We start from the raw sequence: 20,085 nt of genomic DNA on the forward strand, positions 1-20,085 counted from the left end.
AGGCAAAATTGAGCCAAATAAAACAGCCTAAAAGTAAATGCCGCTGCAATCAGTGAATAGAATTGATGCATAAACAACAACTGTAGCAATCACACTTGAATATGAAATTACTTCAGCAGTTTGCTCTTAGAAACGTACTTGGCTGGCACAATACAGAAGAGAAATTTTCAAAAACAAAACAGAGAAAGGGGCGGGGGGGATCATTAAAAAAACTAAAATGGTTTAAATAAAGAAAAGCCTTAAATCATGGATCATGTTATAATAAAATATATATTTTTAACCAGGAGGAAGGGAGATAGATACCGTAGATAGATGGATGGATGGATGGATGGATGGATGGATGGATGAGATGATAGGCAGGCAGGCAGGCAGGCAGGCAGGCAGGCAGGCAGGCAGGCAGGCAGGCAGGCAGGCAGGCAGGCAGGCAGATTTAAAGATAGCACAATGTCTAGGACATTCGGCTCCTGTTGGAAAACCAGTTGGAACTTATGCTCAGCTTCAGTTGGTGCACCAGTTGTATGCCCATTTCTGGAACAGGGGATGTTGTAATCATCATCATGCCCTCATCACTTTACATTTGGACCATTAATTCACTGTCCACAAGTCTGCCTTTCAACACCATCGAGAAACTGCAGCTAGCCAAAATGTCCACAACCCGGTATTGCTTTGTAACACCAATGATACAGGAGTTGAACATAATTTTATATTCTTTAAAGCCTTATGTGGCTTAAGAACTGATTATTTGTCATTGAGGGGCACTGTGACGGAAGCATTTTCTCTTGTAGGTTCCTCCTGTGAAATGTTTTGCCAACAAGAACTGTATTATCACTCCTGATATTTAGAAAGTATATTTTTCAAATATATTTAGGTTGTAAATACTAGGAATTATTATTTTGAATTTGTTATATGATTTAACGGTATATGGTTATGAGGGTTTTTTGGTGACTACTATATATTGATGTTACTGTATTTTTGCTCGGGATTAGTTTAGAGGCAAAATGATTTAAGTTGCAAAAAATCATTTGTGATAAATAAGACAAATGGTTTATTGCTAAGCATGGCATCTACTGTAAATTACCTAATTGTGACTTGTTCAACAGCCCAATAAACATGATGTAATATCATGCATAAATTGAATCTTTGTCTGATCTGAATAAATCACTGGGTCATGAATCAAAGATTGTACAATGTGAACACTGGCCATGTCATTTTTTTTTCAATTCTGTTATGTCTTTCAATGGTTACTAAACATGGATGTAAGTTGAGGACTACCTGAATATTTTAAAAAATAGTTCTCTAAGGCTGCTTTTCATGAGAATTTCTAAAACAACTTCTCTCATATCAGCATTTTTTTACTAGCTGTGCATAATTTTTTAAAAATAGCATCCAACTCTACTTAAATGAAAGAGTTTTTAAAACTGCCTTTGATATTCAATCTTCTTCGAGTCCCGAGATTTACTCTAACTGATGGATAACCTTTTTGCCACAACCCCGTGCTTCCCCCACCTGCGCATGCGACCCCCCATGCATGTGCACATGTCTCGTGCATGCGCCCTTCCTCCCGTGCATGCGTGGCAGAGACCCAAAAATCAGCTGGCCATTGGGAGGGCACATGCACGATGGACTTGAGCTGGTGATGGCTTGCATGCCTTCAGAGAGGATGATAGGTTCACCATCATGGCTCTAACTTGTTCAAGGCTTCTAATATCTGACTGGGTAACACAAACGGTAACATAAAACATTCCTATTTTTGTCCATCAGCACAAAAGCCCGCACAACACAAATGGTTTTACTTCATATAAAGCCAAACAAAATGGCTGGTATCATTTTAAAAGGATTTCCCTCCCCCCCCCCAATCTTTTCTCTTTTCAAAATAAGATCAAATCTTTTCATCTCTTTTCTACTCCAAAGCATAACCCAAATTAAGCTTTCAGTAATTTTCAATTCAATAGTCTCTGAACTCTTAGCCAGCAATTTATTATAAATGTCATATCCTGTCTTAATGTTGAAGCCAAGAAAGGTATTTTATTCATTCATTTATGATAGAAATCACCCTTTTCCTTCTCAGAGGGACCCTGGATGGTGTACAAATAAAATATTAACATGTAAAATGTTGAAACAGGATAAACAAATGTAAAAATTTAGAACAGGCCAAGAATAGTTAAACTATAACTTTAAAAGTTAATTATTGGCAAACAGTTCTTAATGTCCAGTTTCATCAAGCTTTTCCAAGATGGGTGCTCTGTAATTGTTGGAGTTCAATTTGTATAATCCCCAACTGGGTAATCTGGAATTTGAAGACCACACATTTGACAGGCACTCAATACAGGAAGTATATCAAAGAGGCTGACAGTTGATTTATGCTACGGACCCTGTAACAGCATGGTTTAATCCAGCGGTGGGATTCACTTACCTTCCCCACGGATTTGCAAATAGGAGCACATGTGCTGCATCTGTGCACATGCATTGCCTTCTGCACATGAGCAGTGCTCATGCATTATGTTGGGGCAGATGGGCGGAGCCTCCCACAGCCGCCACTACTGGTCTGCCCGAACCGGAGAGAACTGTCTGAATTCCACCTCTGGTTTAGTCTTGTCCTCATGATTGCTGGTTCTAGGTATCAGTATGGCTTTGAGATCAATGGCTTTACGTTATAGAGGCAGATCTTCAGTATTTAAAATCTATTTGGTAAATTTGGGAAGGGTGGGGAAATAGCAACAGTACTTAGACATATATAGTCTAAGTAGTACTTTACAGCACTCTCTGAGCGGTGTACAGTGCCAGAATATTGACCCCAATAATCCAGGTCCCCATTTTATTGACCTTGGAAGAATGGAAGGCTGAGTCACCCTCGAGCCATGTCAGGATCAAACTCCTGACTGTGGGTAGAGTAAGCCTACAATACTGCATTCTAATCATTCTACCACCAGGGAAATGGATGTTGGCTAAAAGAACTGTAAAATACTGCAATGGAAAACGTGAACATGATTTATGAGTAAAGATTTTTTTTACGGCTATGTGTTGCCAAATTTAAATTAATCCCTTTCAACCAAAAGACAAGGAAGAAAACTTTAAAGCAATGTAATCAAAAAGTTGTATTTATTTACTTTATATCCCAACTTTACTATTTTTATTAACAAAAGTGTCAAACATAATTAATACTTGTTTGCCTGCAGGAACGCTCCTTCTGTCACGCTAATGGCCACGGCAAAAGGAGTGGCAGGTTCAGCAATGCGCAACATAGCAACAGCCATGAGGTGACCATGCTCGTCGCTTCCTGCACCTCAAAGCTGATAAGACCTTCCCGAAAATAAGGCCCAACACTTATTTTGGGGCTCAAAAGAAAATAAGACCCTGTCTTATTGTCAGGGAAACATGGTACATTTTATATACCATATTTTTCAGAGTATAAGACGCACAGGAGTATAAGACACACCAAGATTTCAAAGAGGCAAATAAAAAAAAGTGTGTGCACTCTGCAGACCTCCCAAAAATAGTCTATTTTGTGTGAATACGGGTCTGTTTTTTTTTAAAAAGGGCATGAATAGCCTTTAGGAGGTTTATAGAGTGCTCCTGGGAGATGGGGGGGGGGCAAAATTGAGCAAAAATCAGTCCGTTTTTCGCTAATTTCTGCCCTCCCTAGGAGCACCCTGAAAGCTTCCTAGAGGCTATGCATGGCCATTTTGGTGAAGGGGGCGGGGTTTCAGGCCAAAAATGTTGTATTCAGTGTGGAAGATGCACCCAGATTTTCAGCCTCTTTTTTGAGGGAAAAAGGTGCATCTTATACTCCAAAAAATACAGTAGATACAATTGATCTCCCCCCCCCTCACTTTGGAGCCTTAAAATTGGATTATGCTAATTATCTGTGATAATTAAAACTAAGATCATGATTTGGATTGATTTTTTTTCCCCATCTGGGGCCAAGTAAAATCAACTTTCCATCGTGTAAATCATGTCGTTTATGCTATGGTCTAAACATAAACACGCCGAGAAACAAAATAGGAATGTCTTTTTCCAGTATTTTCAGAACAAACATAGGGCCAAGGAAATGGGTAATCTTCGTGGTTCCCATGCTAAAGACTTCCAGACCGATTCAGCAAGCTGAGCCACTTAAAACATCAAGACGGTACGAATGCTGAAAAATAAAACACAGGCTTCACTTTCCACATCCTCTCGTAAAGGAACATGATCAAAACACAAGTATTTTTAAATTCGGGGCCTGTGACTGATTTCCTATTTTCAAAGCTTGCTGACAGATATTGTTGTTAATCTTGGAATATGGGAAAGGCAGGCTGTGCAGTTGGGAAATGGGACAGTTGCACTTGTTTGTGGCAATGTCAGGACAACAGCATTTGCCATTCGTAAGAAATCAGTGCTGTGGAAAACCCATCTAGTCAAGTAGCTATGGGCCACAGAGAATGGCACGTAATGTGTGTATTGTGTAGATCAGCGGCCACTAACTGGTGATCTGTGAACCACTGGTGGTCCGCAGAAAAATTATTTGCCTTTTTTTATATTAGACTAAATCAGGGGTCCTCAAACTTCTCCCCCTGGGATGGATACATGCAATGAACATCCATGTTGCTGCAGAGAGTCTCCCCTTTCAGGGTCTTTTTGTGTTGGTCAGAGGGAGGCAGAGATTCCAACTTGGGGTCTGCTTCAGCCTCCTGGTGTGGGGCTCTGGGTGAAGGCTGGAGGGAAGTGCCGCAGGTGGCAAAAAGCTGGAGAACCTTGTTCCAGTGGGACTGCATCATGGCCTGGAACTGGCTAGCCATCTCAGCCCGCTGAGCCTCCAAGTGCCAGTACCTGGCCTTGCACTCTCACAGGTCTTCCCTCTGCTTGGAAAGCCTATGCTTGTAGTCCTCAGAGAGGTGCTTCTACTGAGCCTCCTTCTCTGGTGAGATCCAATTTGAACTGAGCTGTTTTGCCAACTCTTTCTCGTGGTGGCTGCTTAGCTCCAACAACTGCTTCCTGTTGGGGCCCTAAGTAGCCCAGGCGAGGAGGCTAGGAGCGGCTGGGAGGCAAGGGGCGAGTAGGGCTGGCGAGGTGCCTCTCGATGTGAGTGACATTGAGTTGGCCACGCCCAGCCAGTAACATGATCCCCTAGCCACATCCACCCAGCCAATCATTAGGCAGATCATATTAGTGGTCCGCGGGATTTAAAAGTATGAATTTAGTGGTCCCTGAGGTCCGAAAGGTTGGTGACCCCTGGTGTAGATTCACTCCTGAGGTAACTCACCACACAATGGAGGAATCTGGGAAATCAGCCCCAAAAGCTGAATGCAGATCTGAGCAGATCTCCTGAACTTTATTGCCTCATAGAACTGTGCTCCAACCACTTATCAATTGCTTCAACAGCCTTGCTTCAATATTAGAAGAAAGCCAGAAACAGAGCCCCACACAAGGCAAAAAAAAAATGCAAAGAAATTTTACAGTGTTATCTCACTTGGTAGCCCCTTGTTAAAAACACTGTCTGTATGTATAGAAGTGAAACTGCCTTGGTCAGCTTCATGGATGATGAACAGAAACAAAGGGAATATGAATTCTGACTTTCTTAGTTTTCCTAACAGTCCTCATCTCAATGGCCATGGTATCTTTCTTGATAACTTTGCAGCCTTGGAAATTTATTTTTATTTTATTATTAAATTTACTTGCCACCCATCTTGTGTCAAATGACTGTGGGCAGCTTACAGCATAAAAGCATTAAAACCATCAGATATAAAATGACCCAGCAGTTAAAATAAAACCACTTAACATAAGATGGAGAAGGAGGGAGGTACATACATGGGGGGGATGGATGAGGTGGGATTACCCCAAACAAGTGCAGCGGCCACATTTCCCAGCTGCACAGGCTGCCTCTCCCATATTCCAACCTTAACAATAATATATGTCAGTAGATATTAGTCAAGCATCTCCAGTGGGAAGTCCCTCTCCCCCCAGTTGGGTCCCCAAGTCATCTAGCAGAACCAGATCTTGAAACTCTTATGAAAAGTCAAGAGGTTGGGAAGCAAACACACCTCGGGTGGCAAGATATTCCAAAGGGCAGAAGCGGGGCCTTGCTTTGAGTGGTTCCCTTCCTATCTGGCAAGATAGTCCCAGATGGTATTGCTTGAGGCCTACTGTTCCATAAATGATGAAGTCCTTCAAGGCTGCTTTGAATCTACAGTGCTTTTCAAATGAACCCATCAACTGTTGGGACGGGACCAGTGGTGAGTTGTGGATCCCAATGCAACCAGTACATTGCAATGGGGCGTGGCGTCTCCGACATGCACGTGCGCACATGTGTGCGCATGCATCATTACCTCTGGGACGCCTCCGGGACGTTCCGGCTGCTTGGTGGAGCGTCGTGGCCATATGCTCTGTGCGCAGAAGTGCCAAAGAGCTCAAATACAGGTAAGGAGCTCGGGCAGGCGGGTAGTCCCTCCGGAGCACCGTATGAGAACGGTACCTTGTGCTCCCAACAAGCACCGGTACGCCTGTATTGGGGCGTACCGCCTGACACCCACCACTGGATGGGACCTTGAAATGCAATTATCTAGATAACACTATCAGGCAATGGTGTAGCTCCCTTGAAGGTTTGCCTAAGGATAGTGATGGGCTGAATGAAGGAAAACAAATTAAAACCAAATCCACATAAGACAAAAATATTCATTGTGAAAGGTCATCACTCTAGATTTTGCATGGAGCTATTCTTGATGAAATCACTCTCTCCCAAAAAGAGTGGGCATGCAATTTAGGAGTGACTCTGGATTAGGTCAGGATCTAATTATAACTTCCAGGCTTGTCTTATGCATTATATAAGGTTGTTCATGTGTGCAACTTCAGAGCTTTAATTGGGACAAACTGCTACAGCCAGGTCGATGTTTGGCTTATCCCCTAGAGCCCACATCATGCTAAGGTTAAGTCAGGTGCCAAATTGCATTCAGGTGCAATAGAAGTTATAGCTTATTGTTTAAAGTGGCTTAGACCTGGGATACCTAAAACTATGTCATCTCTTCCTCCGAGACTCTTAGTTAGATCTGCTGAGTATAGCTGGTTGATCTGGCTGCCAGCTGGGACTACTTTTTTCAGGGGAGGGAGAGAGGAGGACTTTGTGTATACAGAGTCCATGAGAACAATGACTTAGTAGAATTAAACCTTTACAAGGCTTTAATATGCACTCTTTCAATTAACATTTAACTTTATCTAGAGAACTCTTAGACTCAGCCTAGCTGCTCTGTGAAATAAACATCTAAGAAAAGTGCAGTAAATACTTCGGTTTCCTGGCAAGCCCTTTTGGTCTTTACAGAGCTTCAAAATTAATATTTGCTCTATGTGTAGATGAAACAGAATTTATTTGTTATTTAAATCCTGTATTTATTATGTTGATAAATAACTCAAGGCAGAAAATATACCTAATACTCTTTCTTCCTCCTATTTACCCCACGTCAACTTCCTTGTGTGGTAGGGTTGGACTGAGAGAGAGCGATTGGCTCAAAGTCACCCAACTGGTTTTCATGTATAAGGTGGGAGTAGAACTCATGGGTCCCCTGGTTTCTAGCCTTGTGCCTTAACCACTAAACCAGGGGTCAGCAATCTGCGGCTCTGGAGCCGCATGCGGCTCTTTTATCCCTCTACTACATCTCCCTGTTGCCAGTCGGCTCCACAATTGATAGGGCTTTCGGTTAGGACAGGTAGAGGAAAAAGGATGCCACATTAGGAGGAGACTCTATGGTGGTGGAACCGGATTTCTGGTCGGCTCCAGAAATGAACGGGGGGCTTCTGGTTAGGACTTTTGTGACTCTTTCGAGTGTTTAAGGTTGCTGACCCCTGCACTACACCAATCTGGCTTTTGGAATTCAAACTGAAGTCTGAGCTGAAACTATTTCTGTTAGAAGTAGGTAACGATGGCGAAGAAATCTCACCTCTTTCCAGCACGAAGCAAGTCAAATCCTTTCCCAATATCACTGAACGGTAAAATGTGGGTGATCAGAACATCTGGTTTAAATTTTCCTTCCATGTAACTGGAGACCAGTTGAGGAATTGAATCTTTCATCTTCCAGCCTAGAAGAAACGAAAACAAATGTAACTTACTAGATGTTGGCTCTGCTTCCCATGAACATTTTTGCAATTTGTCAAACTTTTTTTTTTTTTTGGCAAATTGCAAAAGCGCTCATAACAAAACTTGTAACATTACTTTTTTGTCGTTGTAAAATCAAATGTAGAATAATAAAGTAAAACTGGGAGCACATGAATTGCTAAATGCTTACTCTTAACTGCTGCCTCGTTCTCTGGAGGAAAGATGGCAGCTTTTTCGTCATTCCATACGAAAAAAAAGACAAAGAAAATATCTGCTTATGGGTGCGTTCCCTTATCTTTCATCTGTCAACATACCTCCAATGAAACTCCCTTTTATGGTGCGCCCTGTAAGAAGCAGCATAGGATCCAATGGGAATTTAGCACCTAGGGGGGGCATCCCAATCACCACACAGATCCCACAGCCCATGTGACAAGAGGCCAAAGCAGCTGCCTGGTTGGAAATAAGGGAAGAAAGTAAGAAAGTTTTTGCTGTGCAAAGAAAAAAGGGACAATGGATGAACATTAAAAATACTGGTATTTGACCCTGGAAATAGTAAAGATAAATAACAGCTGGTTTAGTATAAAGCAGGGGTGTCAAACTGGATTTCTCAGCATTGTAGTTCTTCGCTGCGGGCTGACTGTAGGGGAGTGGGTAGCGGGGGGGGGGGGGGGGGGGAGAGACAGGACACCTCTTGCAGCAACTTGCCAGGCAAAACGGGTGCAGGGGCCTTGTCCCATTTTCAGCCTGGACGGCCTCCTGCAGCACATTGCCGGCCAAAATGGGGCACAGGAGACAACAACGTGTGCAATCCTTCCGTGCTCCATTTTGGCTGCCAGAGGCACCGCGGGCTGCTCCTTTGCTATTTCCAGGCCAGCCCCATGGGCCAAATTTAAGCACCCCTTGGGCTGGATGCAGCCCATGGGCCTTGAGTTTGACACCCCTGGTATAAAGCAAATGTATACTGAATGTTCTGCAACCGTTATACAGCCACTACCGATGCTCATGCCTCACAATAATTATTGAGCTCCCTACTTCCCAAAATGATTTTTTTTTTACCAACAATTCTCTGAAGTTACACCTGAAACTGCTGATAGCATTCCAAAGGTTCTCTGATCTTTCTGGAAAGTTGATCAGTGACTTTTTTCAGGACTGACAGTTGAGTATCCTTAAATAGCACCTGTCCATTTCCTCCTTAAGAAGCTCAATACAATTACAATTCTTGTTTTTTATATTTGCTGTGTTTTATCTGGTTGTTGAACACTGTCCAGGGTGCCTGTTGTGAGATAAGCAGCTGCATGAATTTTTTTTAAGATAGGTAAATAAGTAAAAACAGATTTGATCTTCCAACTATCTTAACTGAACAATATACAGGCTCTAGCTACTAACACTCAAGAGTTTAATCTCAAACAAGAGGACTTCCTTGGCAGTCTGCCTGAAGGGCAGGATATTTGAAATAAAAAGAGATCAATTTTTAGACCGTGTACCAAGGGTGGGTTGCTGTCAGTTTTACTACCGGTTTGCAACCACAATGCGCACCAAACACGCATTGCATGTGTGTGTGCTGTTCAATGTAAATTGTTCTGCGCACATGCACAGAACAATTTACAGTGAACTGCGCACATGTAGTCACTAAAATCCAGCATGGCAGCGATATCAGCGGTGGCAAGGGAATCGGTTCAGGGGCGTGTCGGGCCCAGGTCGCTGCCAGTTCCTGAATTCCACTACTAGTTCAGTCGAACTAGACCGAATGGCAGCAATCCACCTTTGCAGTGTACTATAAACTCATTGTCTTGAAAAATAGTGATGGCTACTAAATTAGGTTGTTCAAAAGAGAAAACTAGTGAGTTTTTGTGGTTAACAATGGACTCTCTTCCCAACCCTGATTGAAGATCTTTAACCACTATACCCCAACAACTGATCCATAGAGGGATGAACTATCGATTGTTGTCTTGATGACCATTTACTTTCTCTTTGAACCTCAGCTGTCAAGAAGCAGGAAGGGAAGAGGACTCATATCCCTACTCTATTTCAGACACTGTAGAATAGGGGTGTCAAACTCAAGGCTCAAACTCAAGGTGCTTAGATCTGGACCGCAGGGTGCCCTGAAAACAGTAGCGGACCAGCCCGCAGTGCTCCGTTTTCGCTGGCAGAGGGTTTGCAGGAGGCCATTGCAGCCAAAAATGGACCTCACGAGGGCCTCGTATGGCCCTCCTGAGCTCTGCTTTTGATGGCAGAGGGTTGCAGGAAGCCGTCACAGCCAAAAACAGAGCTCGGGAGCCCGTTTTCACTGGCAGAGCACTCGGGCCACCATAGGCGTCCCCGACATGATTGACATTGAGCTGGCCACGCCCATCCTGGTCCCCCAAGGCCAAATACCACCCTGATGCGGCCCTCAATATAATCAAGTTTGACACTCCTGCTATAGAAAGACAGCCATGTTAGTCGAAGGAAGCCAAAAATCAGAAAGATTTTAAGATGAACCAATATTTATTTTGAGCTTTCATAAGTTGCAGATTGCTTTCTAAAATGCAGAAGGGCTTGATTGATGTGAGATTATAAATATAAGGATTGATGTGAGGTTAGATAAACCTTGATAAATGATTAAGTGCTTAAAATGCTTTTCTGGACAACTTTCTTCTATATTACTATTCTGCCATCTCCTCTTTTCCTCCCTTGTGCCTTCTAGCTGTATATTTCAAACTCACTCAAGTCACTGATCAAGTGACTTGCAGCTCATAAAAGTTTAAAATAAACACTGGTTAAACTTACAAGATGCTACCAGGCTCATCCCATTTGACAGTTTTCCAAATCAACCTATTAGGTTACTGGGAAATAGAGAACACTGAATCAGAGGATCCTTTGGGCTGATTTTTATGAAATAACCATTTTACTGCAGCGACAAATATTTCACAAAAATATCAATACAGCAAACCTGGAGAAAACATACATATAGTAGCATCCAGACTTAATGGATTTTCAAACTTTGGATACAGTGGACAAAATCTGTGTTCCAGTATCTCTCCAAAATATCAGACTAAGTCCATTATATCCAAAGTAATTCAAACAATTCATTTAAATTTAGATTAATGATTTAAATTGTATTATCACTTGCATATTGATGCTATTTATATCACTTGCATAAGAATGGATTTATGCAAATAAAGTAAAACGTAGATTGTTTACACAAATGAGGTATATTCAGATGGCTGGTAGTAGCAGATGTTGTCTTAGCCTGAACGTTCTTTTAAATCAAAATTTCACCATAGTGCTTTCACTGAATCTAGCATCAAATGGCAAAAGAGCCAGTACATTTTGATTAAATACATACCAGTGTTTCCAAACTTCCAGCAACCTCAAAGGCATAATCTACACCATGCCCAGTCATTTCCAGCACTACTTCTTGAATGGGTTTCTTGTAATCTTGAGGGTTGATACATTCTGTGGCTCCCAGTTCTTTTGCCTTTCCAAATTTGTCGCTGTTAATGTCAATCCCAATGATACGGGACGCTCCAGCTGTTTTGCATCCCATGATCACAGAGAGACCAACTCCTCCCAAACCAAAAACGGCACAGGTGGATCCAGGTGTAACCTATGGAGTCAGGGAGAAAGATAGCTGAGATACATTCAAGCTACCCCCAGCAGTGTAACGAATTGATGGAGAAGGCCTTAAATAAAATTTGAGAGCCAATCAGAACTTATAAATAGTCCCAAGGGTGCTTTGTTTTAGAAGCAACTGGACTTTCTGGTTTTTTCTTTGAAGATGTTTCGTTTCTCATCCAAGAAGCTTCTTCAGCTCTGACTGGATGGTGGGAAATGGAAGGATTTATACTCCTTGCAGACAGCTGGACATTTGCATTCTTTTAGTGGGCCGTTAAGGTCACCTGGGATGGGGTGGCTCAGTGGCTAAGATGCTGAGCTTGTTGATCAGAAAGGTCGGCAATTCAGTGGTTCAAATCCCTAGCGGCACATAATGGAGTGAGCTCCCATTACTTGCCCCAGCTTCTACCAACCTAGCAGTTCAAAACCACGTAAAAATGCAAGTAGAAAAATAGGGACCACTTTGGTGGGTGGGAAGATAACAACACTCCGTGCGCCTACAGTTTTTAGTCATGCCGGCCACATGACCACAGAGATGGCGGACAGACAGCACTGGCTCTTCAACTTAGAAATGGAGGAGAGCACTGCCCCCTAGAGCCAGAAACAGCTAGCACGCATGTGCCAGGGAACCTTTACCTTTAGGTCACCTGGAGGCTTATCTGTGTCCTCAGGGTCACCTGAGTGGTGCAAATGGGTGTGGAGCCTTCTTGGAACTGTTGAAAGGACTGTGTTGTAGACTGGAGATAGAGAATGTCGTATCCCTCCCTTTCTGTTGAGAGAGGGCTGCTCAGTTTTGACACAGATGGCCTCTTTGACCCCTCTTTCAAACCAGCCATCCTCTCTGTCCAAAATATGGACTTTGTTGTCTTCAAAAGCATGACCTGTGTCTTTTAAATGCAGATGGACTGCTGAATCTAGTCCTGAAGCTTCTTGGATGAGAAGCAAGACATCTTCAAGTAAAAACCAGAAAGTCCAGTTGCCTCTTGGGGGAAAAAAGCACCTTTGGGACCACCATGACCTGGATGATTGAGACTCTCCATAGACAACTTATAAATAGGTTTTCTCACCTGGGCTGTATTGAGGGCGGCTCCATAACCAGTAGAGAACCCACAGCCAAAAAGACAGACTTTATCCAGAGGTGCAGCAGCATCAATTTTAACAACGGTAGAATCAGGCATGACTGTATATTCAGAGAAAGTGCTAATCCAAAGGAAGTGATGGATTTGCTTCCCTTTGCAGCTGAATCTACTGGTTTTGTCAGGCATCAGATTTTGTGGTTCGGAGATGCTGTTTCAGAGATAAACAGACTTGTCAGGAAGAAAAGAAACTTTATGTGCAATGCCCTGAATCCAAAAATATGCAAAAAAAAAAAAGTTTTTAAAGGAACTCACTGGGTTTTCAGGCAACAGTTGGTGTTTGATTTTAAACATGAGTTGCATTCTCCACACTGGGGCACACAGAGAGGAATAACTTTGTCTCCTTCAAATACAAAGGAAAAAACATGAAACCTCCGGATCAAAAGATCATGTTTATTACCCACATTGTTATAAATCAAGATTTATAAAGCAGACTTTTCCTGATATATTTGCCATAGTTTGAAACAGCCTTCTGAATGCACTCATTAAAATTCAGATTGTAATTCATTTGTGAATTGGGGAGGGGAAGCAATACTAAATCACATGTCTTAGAAGCAGTTCATTTCATTTAACCATAAACATTCTTCATTCACACTACACCACAGCTTAGCATATTGGATGAACCTAGCCTCTGTGGTTTTAAAGTAGAAACTTAAAGTCTACAGCTTTGCAATCTATGGTTCGTGGCAAGTCCATGTACCATCATTGCATAAGTTTGCATAGATCAAAGGTTACTTCATCAGGTGTGCAAAGTACAGGTCTGAGCGAGAAAAAATTACTTTATAAAACATACAGCTTTGTTGGAAAGAGGAAGATTGAAGGGGTGAAGGGACACTAAGAGTCACAATTGCTCTAGATGTGTCTAAATCGAGTTAAAAAGAGGGCCGTGAAAATATTTACAAACCCCTCACATCCTGGACTTAAATTGTTTCAACTCCTACCCCCAAAACGACGCTATAGAGCATTGCACACCAAGACAACTAGACACAAGAACAGTTTTTCCCCGAACGCCATCACTCTGCTAAACAAATAATTCCCTCACCACTGTCAAACCATTCACTAAGGCTGCATTACTATTAGTCTTCTCATCGTTCCTATCACCCATCTCCTCCCACTTATGACTACAGCACTGCAACTTTGTTGCTTGTATCCTTACGATTGATATTAATATTTTTTTCTGATTGCTTATTTGTATCCTACGGCTATCATTAAGTGTTGTACCTTATGATTCTTGACGGATGTATCTTGTGTTTTTATGTACATTGAGCGCATATATACCAAAGATTTGTGTGTCCAATCACTCTTGGCCAATAAAAAATTCTATTCTATTCTAAATATGAAGTCATATGACAGAGAAATTTGTGCAATGAATAGCAAATTCAGTTATGTAGTGTGACAAGATCTACCGGACCTCTGGTGTAGTCTAGGAAAAATAGTGTTATTATAAACACAGTCTATATAGGTAGTTCTCAACTTATGATCACAATTAGGACCAGGATTTCTCTTGCTAAACAAGGCTGTTAAGTGAGTCACACCCAATCCTTTGAGCTTTTCCTCCCACAGTTAAGCGGATCACTGCGATTGTTATGTGAATCATGGGATCATTAAGGGAATCCAGATTTTCCCATTAACTTCGCTTGTCAGAAGGCGTCTGGGAAAATTGCCAAGAGTGGTCACATGACCCCAAGAAGTTGCAACCAATGTAAATACACACCAGTTGTCAAGCACCCAGATTTTGGTCAAGTCATTATGGGGATGCTGAGAAGGTCATAAGTGTGATGGTAAGTCTTTTTTTCAGGGCCCGGAGAAGGGTGGTCTCTAAACAAGTGGTTTTAAGTCGAGGACAGCGGTGGGTTCCTACCAGTTTGCACCTATTAGGTAGAACCGGTTCGTCAAATCTACCAAACTGGTTAGAAGAGGTTCCACCAGTGGACCCGGAAAGCAGGCCACACCTACAGAAGAGGTTCCAAAAATTTTTGAAACCCACCACTGGCAACGATCTTGTAACTTGACAGCTTTAAGACTTGATGCTTCAATGCCAGAGTTTCTGAATAGTTACTTGGACCAACCTAAGTACTAATTCATAATTTCATATCCAATCACATGGGCAGCAAGCCACTCCCATCCAGCCACTCCCACAAAGGAGGCCACACCCACAGAGTAGGTTCCAACAATTTTTGAAACCCACCACTGGTCGAGGATTACCTCCAGTTAAAGAAATCATGGACTGTAATATCTGAACTCAGTTCTGTACAATGCAGACTCTATGCAACAGCGTATGGCAAATACAGTACGCTGGATACCCATTGTATTTTGACTATATTAAAATGTACATGAAAAAGCCAGAGGAGTTTCTTCTCTGTACCTGGTTTTACACATGTCACCCCTGGCCCAACACTCTCTACTATTCCGGCTCCTTCATGGCCAGGAATGACCGGAAACTCTACTTTGGGGAAAGAACCTTCCAGAACATGGTCATCTGTCCCACATATTCCAGTGGCTATTATCTATAGTAGAGAACAAAGAGAAATAGAGAACAAAGAGTTATATCCAACCATCATGGGCATTTACTAGGGGCTTCCAATTGCCTATGCATAATAATCTCGTATGAATATGGACAAGCCAATGGATTCTCAACAGTGGAGGAAAACGCAATGTAAAAATGCTAATTACTCTGATGCCACAGACCATGGGGCAGAATGCTGTTTATTTTTACCAGTTGAATGCATGCTATTCACTCCACTCATCCATCTTCACCATTCTCCTAAAGGCAGAAAAAAGATTAATAACATTTTGGCAGTGGTTTGCTCTCCAAGCTTGTTTTAATTTAGTTTCTGGATGTTTTGTTACCAGACTGGGTAACATCAGCAGCAGGATTGTCTAGTCCTATTCTCCCTAGTTTAGAAATGTCTTGTATGCCAGCGTGGTCATTTGATTGGTTGTTCATTTGGAGCCATATATAAATTCTGAGCTCCAAATGAACAACCAACCAAATGACCACACTGGCACACAAGACACTTATAAGCTAAGGAGAATAGGACAAGATAATTCTACTGATGATGTTACCTAGTCTGGTAACAAAACATTCAGAAACTAAACTGAAACAAGCTTGGAGAGCAAACCACTGCCAAAATCTAAAACCAGAGCTACAAGTATTTTCTATTACTTCAAAATGAATAATATTTATTGTATGTCTTGGCTTCTAAGTATAATTCTTCATAAGTGTGCAGTTATTTTGTAAACAGGGCAAAATATTTTTCAGCAGTGTCTTAAGTAAGCCATGCTGCATGTAAGCCGTGAAAACCTTGTTTGCCTATTGCAATTTCTGTGCAAGATAGAAATTGTCAATTCCAATTTGTCTTTCCCTGATATCAAAGCAGTGCTCATCAATGTCATCAGCGACTTGATAACTCTTCTCGTGCCATTTTGGATTTCTGATTCAAACTGTCACATTGCAAGAGGTACACGTGCAAAATTTTCTTATGTTTGTTAAAATCCTCCTCCTTAATTGGATCAAAGTGTTCCAATTCACATTTCTTCACACTATCCTGCACAATTTATCTTTTGTGTGTGCCTTAATTTATCTTTCCTTCTAACTGCACTGGAAAAGGCTGCTCTAATTTATCAGCAGTCTTCTTTATACAGCAGTTATGTAAACTATAACATTTAGTACCGAATTTCATATGGAGTATGAAAGATAAATATTCCATAATTTTTATGGCAAATGAATCACTGAAGTAAGATAATTGCAAAATGATGCCACGTAGTTTCTTGGACTAGGAAGCACTCATGCCTCAATTGCATGATCATTTGGGAAAATGGGATGGGAAGTTATGCCAAAACTAATAGCAGCGAACTCGAACTCAGAAGGAGTCTTCGCATCCCTGTCCACCCCACTAATTTTATTCAGATCTATGGAGCAGACCTGAGCACTGTGTTGGATTGGAAGGTGAAAGGTGCTTTGAAAACACGGGAGCCCACACATAGAATCTATTTACAACTCTTTAAAATAGCTGTGTCATTTCTTGGGATCAGAAAAGACCCACAATTTTCAAAACCTCTGGGATCCATTTTGCACCTTTAAGCCTGTTCTTATCCAGTATGATATAGTGGTTGATTTGGTGGTCTAGGAATTGGGAAATCATAGCTTTATTTTATCCTCAGACCAGTGGTGAAAATCAAATTTCTTTACTACCGGTTCTGTGGCCGTGCTTGGTGGGCGTGGAAGGATACTGCAAAATCTCCATTCCTCCCCACTCTGGGGCCAGCCAGAGGTGGTAATTGCCGATTCTCTGAACTACTCAAAATTTCCGCTACCGATTCTCCAGAACCTGTCAGCACCTGCTGAATTTCACCCCCCGCCTCAGACCCAGAAGCTCATTGAGTAAATAAGCCAGTCACAGTTTCTCTCTCTCTCTTTGCTCACACTACTTCATAGGGTTGTTGTTTTGTGACTCCCAAATAAAAGTTGGAATATAAATCTAATACTGAAAAATGAGTGTAAGAGGTCACAAATGGGGTGCCAGAAAAATTGCACGTAAACTAGAGATTACAAATGACAATTCAATGAAAGCAAGGCTGCATTCACAGGACACATTTAGTAAACCCAAGCAGACCACACTGTGGTCTGCGAATGAAACATAATTCCCACTTACTTTTCTCTTAGCCTTTCAAGAGTTGCCAATGTACAAGTATTTATTTAGCAAACTGCTTTGCAAATGTTTGAAAAACAGATTAATGAAAGTGACAAGTTGAAGCTTTCCTTCAAGAACAAAACAGTGCTTTCCAAAATAGAGGACCGTGGAACATTACTCATAAAAATGGAACTACCTTAACACGAACTTCATGAGACCTTGGTGGAGCCACTTCTACCTCTTCAATAGAAAGTGGTTTGCCGACTTCCCAAGCCACAGCTGCTCTACATTTGATAACCTAGGAAAGTCAAACCAAAAACAAATATGTTTAGCATCGTCGTATGCAAAGCACGAAGCAGATGAAATCAAGAGAAGCCTAAAACCCTTCTCAATGTAGCATCTCATAGTGAGGGTCATAGAGAAAACCTGTTATGCTGTTCCAGTAGGAGTAATCAGCTCCTTTGAGATATAGCACCAGAGGCCTCCACAGGAGGCTCAAATGAGAAACCTAATGTCCCATAGTTGCACCACAAGCTCTACTCCCTTTGGACATGCATCAAGAGGATGTACATGTGTATAAAAGGAGCAGAACTTGCATTGAAAGGATGTAATGCTGCTCTAGTCGTTTCAATGAAAGCCTCCATCCTGTGGACACTTCCATATAACACATTTTTTTGCAATAAAGGAGCACAATAGGCCACATGTGAAGAGGGGGATTTTTTTGCCATTTGGGAAAAATGGAAATTAATCCACCATGTTATCTACTGTACATCTGAGAGTGATAATCTTTCTCATCCCTTTCTCATCCTCATCTCAGCCCCTCTGACTAGAGGGGCTGAAAACTGTTGGTGCTTTTCTACTTTTTGAGACAACTGTAAGAGCAAGCTGGAAACAAACTGGGCATACATGTTAAGTGTGTGTGTGTGTGTGTGTGTGTGTGTGTGTGTGTGTGTGTCCGTCCCCGCCCCCTCTTGACAGACTCCCTCTCCCATCAGAAATTCTATCGTGTCTGCAGCATAACATGAATTCACTTTCCCAAAATGCTAATTCTGGCTTCAAGCCACCTAAAAAAATGTCAATTTTTAATTTACTTTGAAACTTGGACAAAGTAGTAAATGAAATCTACAACAGCTCTACAACTGAGCTATGACCCTAAGTCTAGTGGTGCAACAGGGTGCCCTTTCCTCTTTGGGCAATTATATATTAACAGTGTTATCTTAACAAATCACTTGGTTTTTAACCTGAGGTTTTTAATCCCCCCCCCCAGTGCAATCAGTGACTTATAATATAGTCTAATACATTTTCCAGAAATCATATACACACTAGATAATGTACTATAGAGTGCTGTATTGAACTATTATATGTTCTAAGTAAGGGATGAATGCAGCCATGTATGCACTTAGAACTTCCTGCAACTTAAATCCCTAGTTATATATGCTTCAGATGTCAATGTAGCTGCAATAGCATGAAAATTAGATTGCAATTGTAACCATTTTGGGTGGTAGAACACCTTCAAGGCAATCTTGATTCTTGGTGACTGCCTAGACAGCTCCCTGAGGTTTTCTTGGCAAGATTTCCAAAATGGTTTGCCACTGCCTGCTTTCGAGGGCTAGGAGAGAGTGACTGGCTCAAAGTCACCCAGTTGGCTTTTGTGTTGTAGGAAGTTAGGATCCACCCCTCTCCTAAAAAAATGAAATATCCTAGGAAACTCACAATTTCCCAGTTTCTTGCCTGACTCCTTAACTCCTACCTCAATCTGGTCTCTCTATTTAAACATATTTAAATAGAAATTGATCGCACTGAACATACTGTTTGGATTTATAGTGAACAACAAAGAAGCCAACCGCATTATAGTCTAGCATATTTCAAGAACGCCGCCCATCTGAGTTGCGTTAGGCTTACTAAATGAAGCATAGTGCAATAACTACAGCTACAGTCTTGCAAGCAAAGCCATTAAGATATATTTACTTAGGATGTCTCAGTTTAAGGGCAAACCGTGATCCAACAAGCAAGACAAATTAATTGCTCATTGTCTATGCATTGGGCCAACTGGGGGAGGTTGTAGGCCAGTGTAGTTCATTATATATTTGAATACAATTAAATAAAAATTGGATTTCTAGCTATATAATTCTTGCACATTGTTCCATTCAATCTTACTGTTGCCATTTAGTCACAGAAAAGCATGCAAGAAGGTACGCCGTCTTAAACTATGCATTAAGCCCTGGTTTTGCTTAACTGGTTTACTGTATGTAAACTATACGTTCTTCTATTAGTTTTTCGCAGAAGAGGGAAGCCCCAGCAATCATTTACATATCCTAACAGGGGGACTCGCACCAAACATTAACCACAAATTAGCAGACGCATTTCCCGTTTAAATAAGTTTACAGCTTAGATTAGTTTACTTCTTCCCTAAGAAGAATAAGCCGTTTCTTACTTTCCCAGAAGTGTCCATGTCTGCAAACTACCTACTGCAACGAAGATCTTTTCACTCCGCTTTCGGAGAACCCTGGTCTACCGCTATGGAAAATTGGGTGGGGCAGAAAATAGAAGCGACTTCAGTAAATCAATATCGCCAACAATATTGGCTCCCAGCATCGACATCCCTTTTAGGGTCAAAGAGCGGTCCAAAGGCAACCTTTCTTTCAGTTGAACTCTTCGC

General features: G+C 41.7%; 2 protein-coding genes across 2 annotated transcripts in view; one reads left to right on the plus strand and one right to left on the minus strand.

The window, feature by feature from the left end:
• The window catches only part of CUNH4orf17 (chromosome unknown C4orf17 homolog), a 137,392-nt gene that overhangs the window by 27,034 nt on the left and 90,273 nt on the right, over positions 1-20,085 (plus strand). The gene's annotated exons all lie outside the window — the stretch shown is intronic.
• On the minus strand, positions 3,078-19,980 carry LOC106540716 (alcohol dehydrogenase 1). Its single transcript, XM_087724130.1, has 9 exons — positions 19,861-19,980; positions 17,623-17,724; positions 15,158-15,299; positions 13,048-13,135; positions 12,724-12,943; positions 11,388-11,648; positions 8,374-8,509; positions 7,905-8,043; positions 3,078-4,135 (listed from the first exon to the last, which is right to left on the minus strand). The coding sequence occupies exons 1-9, from the start codon at positions 19,876-19,878 to the stop codon at positions 4,111-4,113; spliced, it is 1,131 nt and encodes a 376-aa protein (XP_087580256.1). The 5' UTR covers positions 19,879-19,980; the 3' UTR covers positions 3,078-4,110.

This window comes from Thamnophis sirtalis, unplaced genomic scaffold (assembly GCF_051295495.1).
Source record: "Thamnophis sirtalis isolate CommonGarterSnake01/CBP01778 unplaced genomic scaffold, rThaSir2_p1.2 scaffold_10, whole genome shotgun sequence".
NCBI lineage: Eukaryota > Metazoa > Chordata > Lepidosauria > Squamata > Natricidae > Thamnophis > Thamnophis sirtalis.

Coding starts and splice junctions, on each gene's coding strand:
- LOC106540716 (XM_087724130.1), bottom strand. Junction 12,944..13,047: donor AACTGTTGCCTGAAAACCCA/GTGAGTTCCTTT, acceptor TCTCTGAAACAG/CATCTCCGAACCACAAAATC. Junction 8,510..11,387: donor CTGGAAGTTTGGAAACACTG/GTATGTATTTAA, acceptor ATTTCCAACCAG/GCAGCTGCTTTGGCCTCTTG.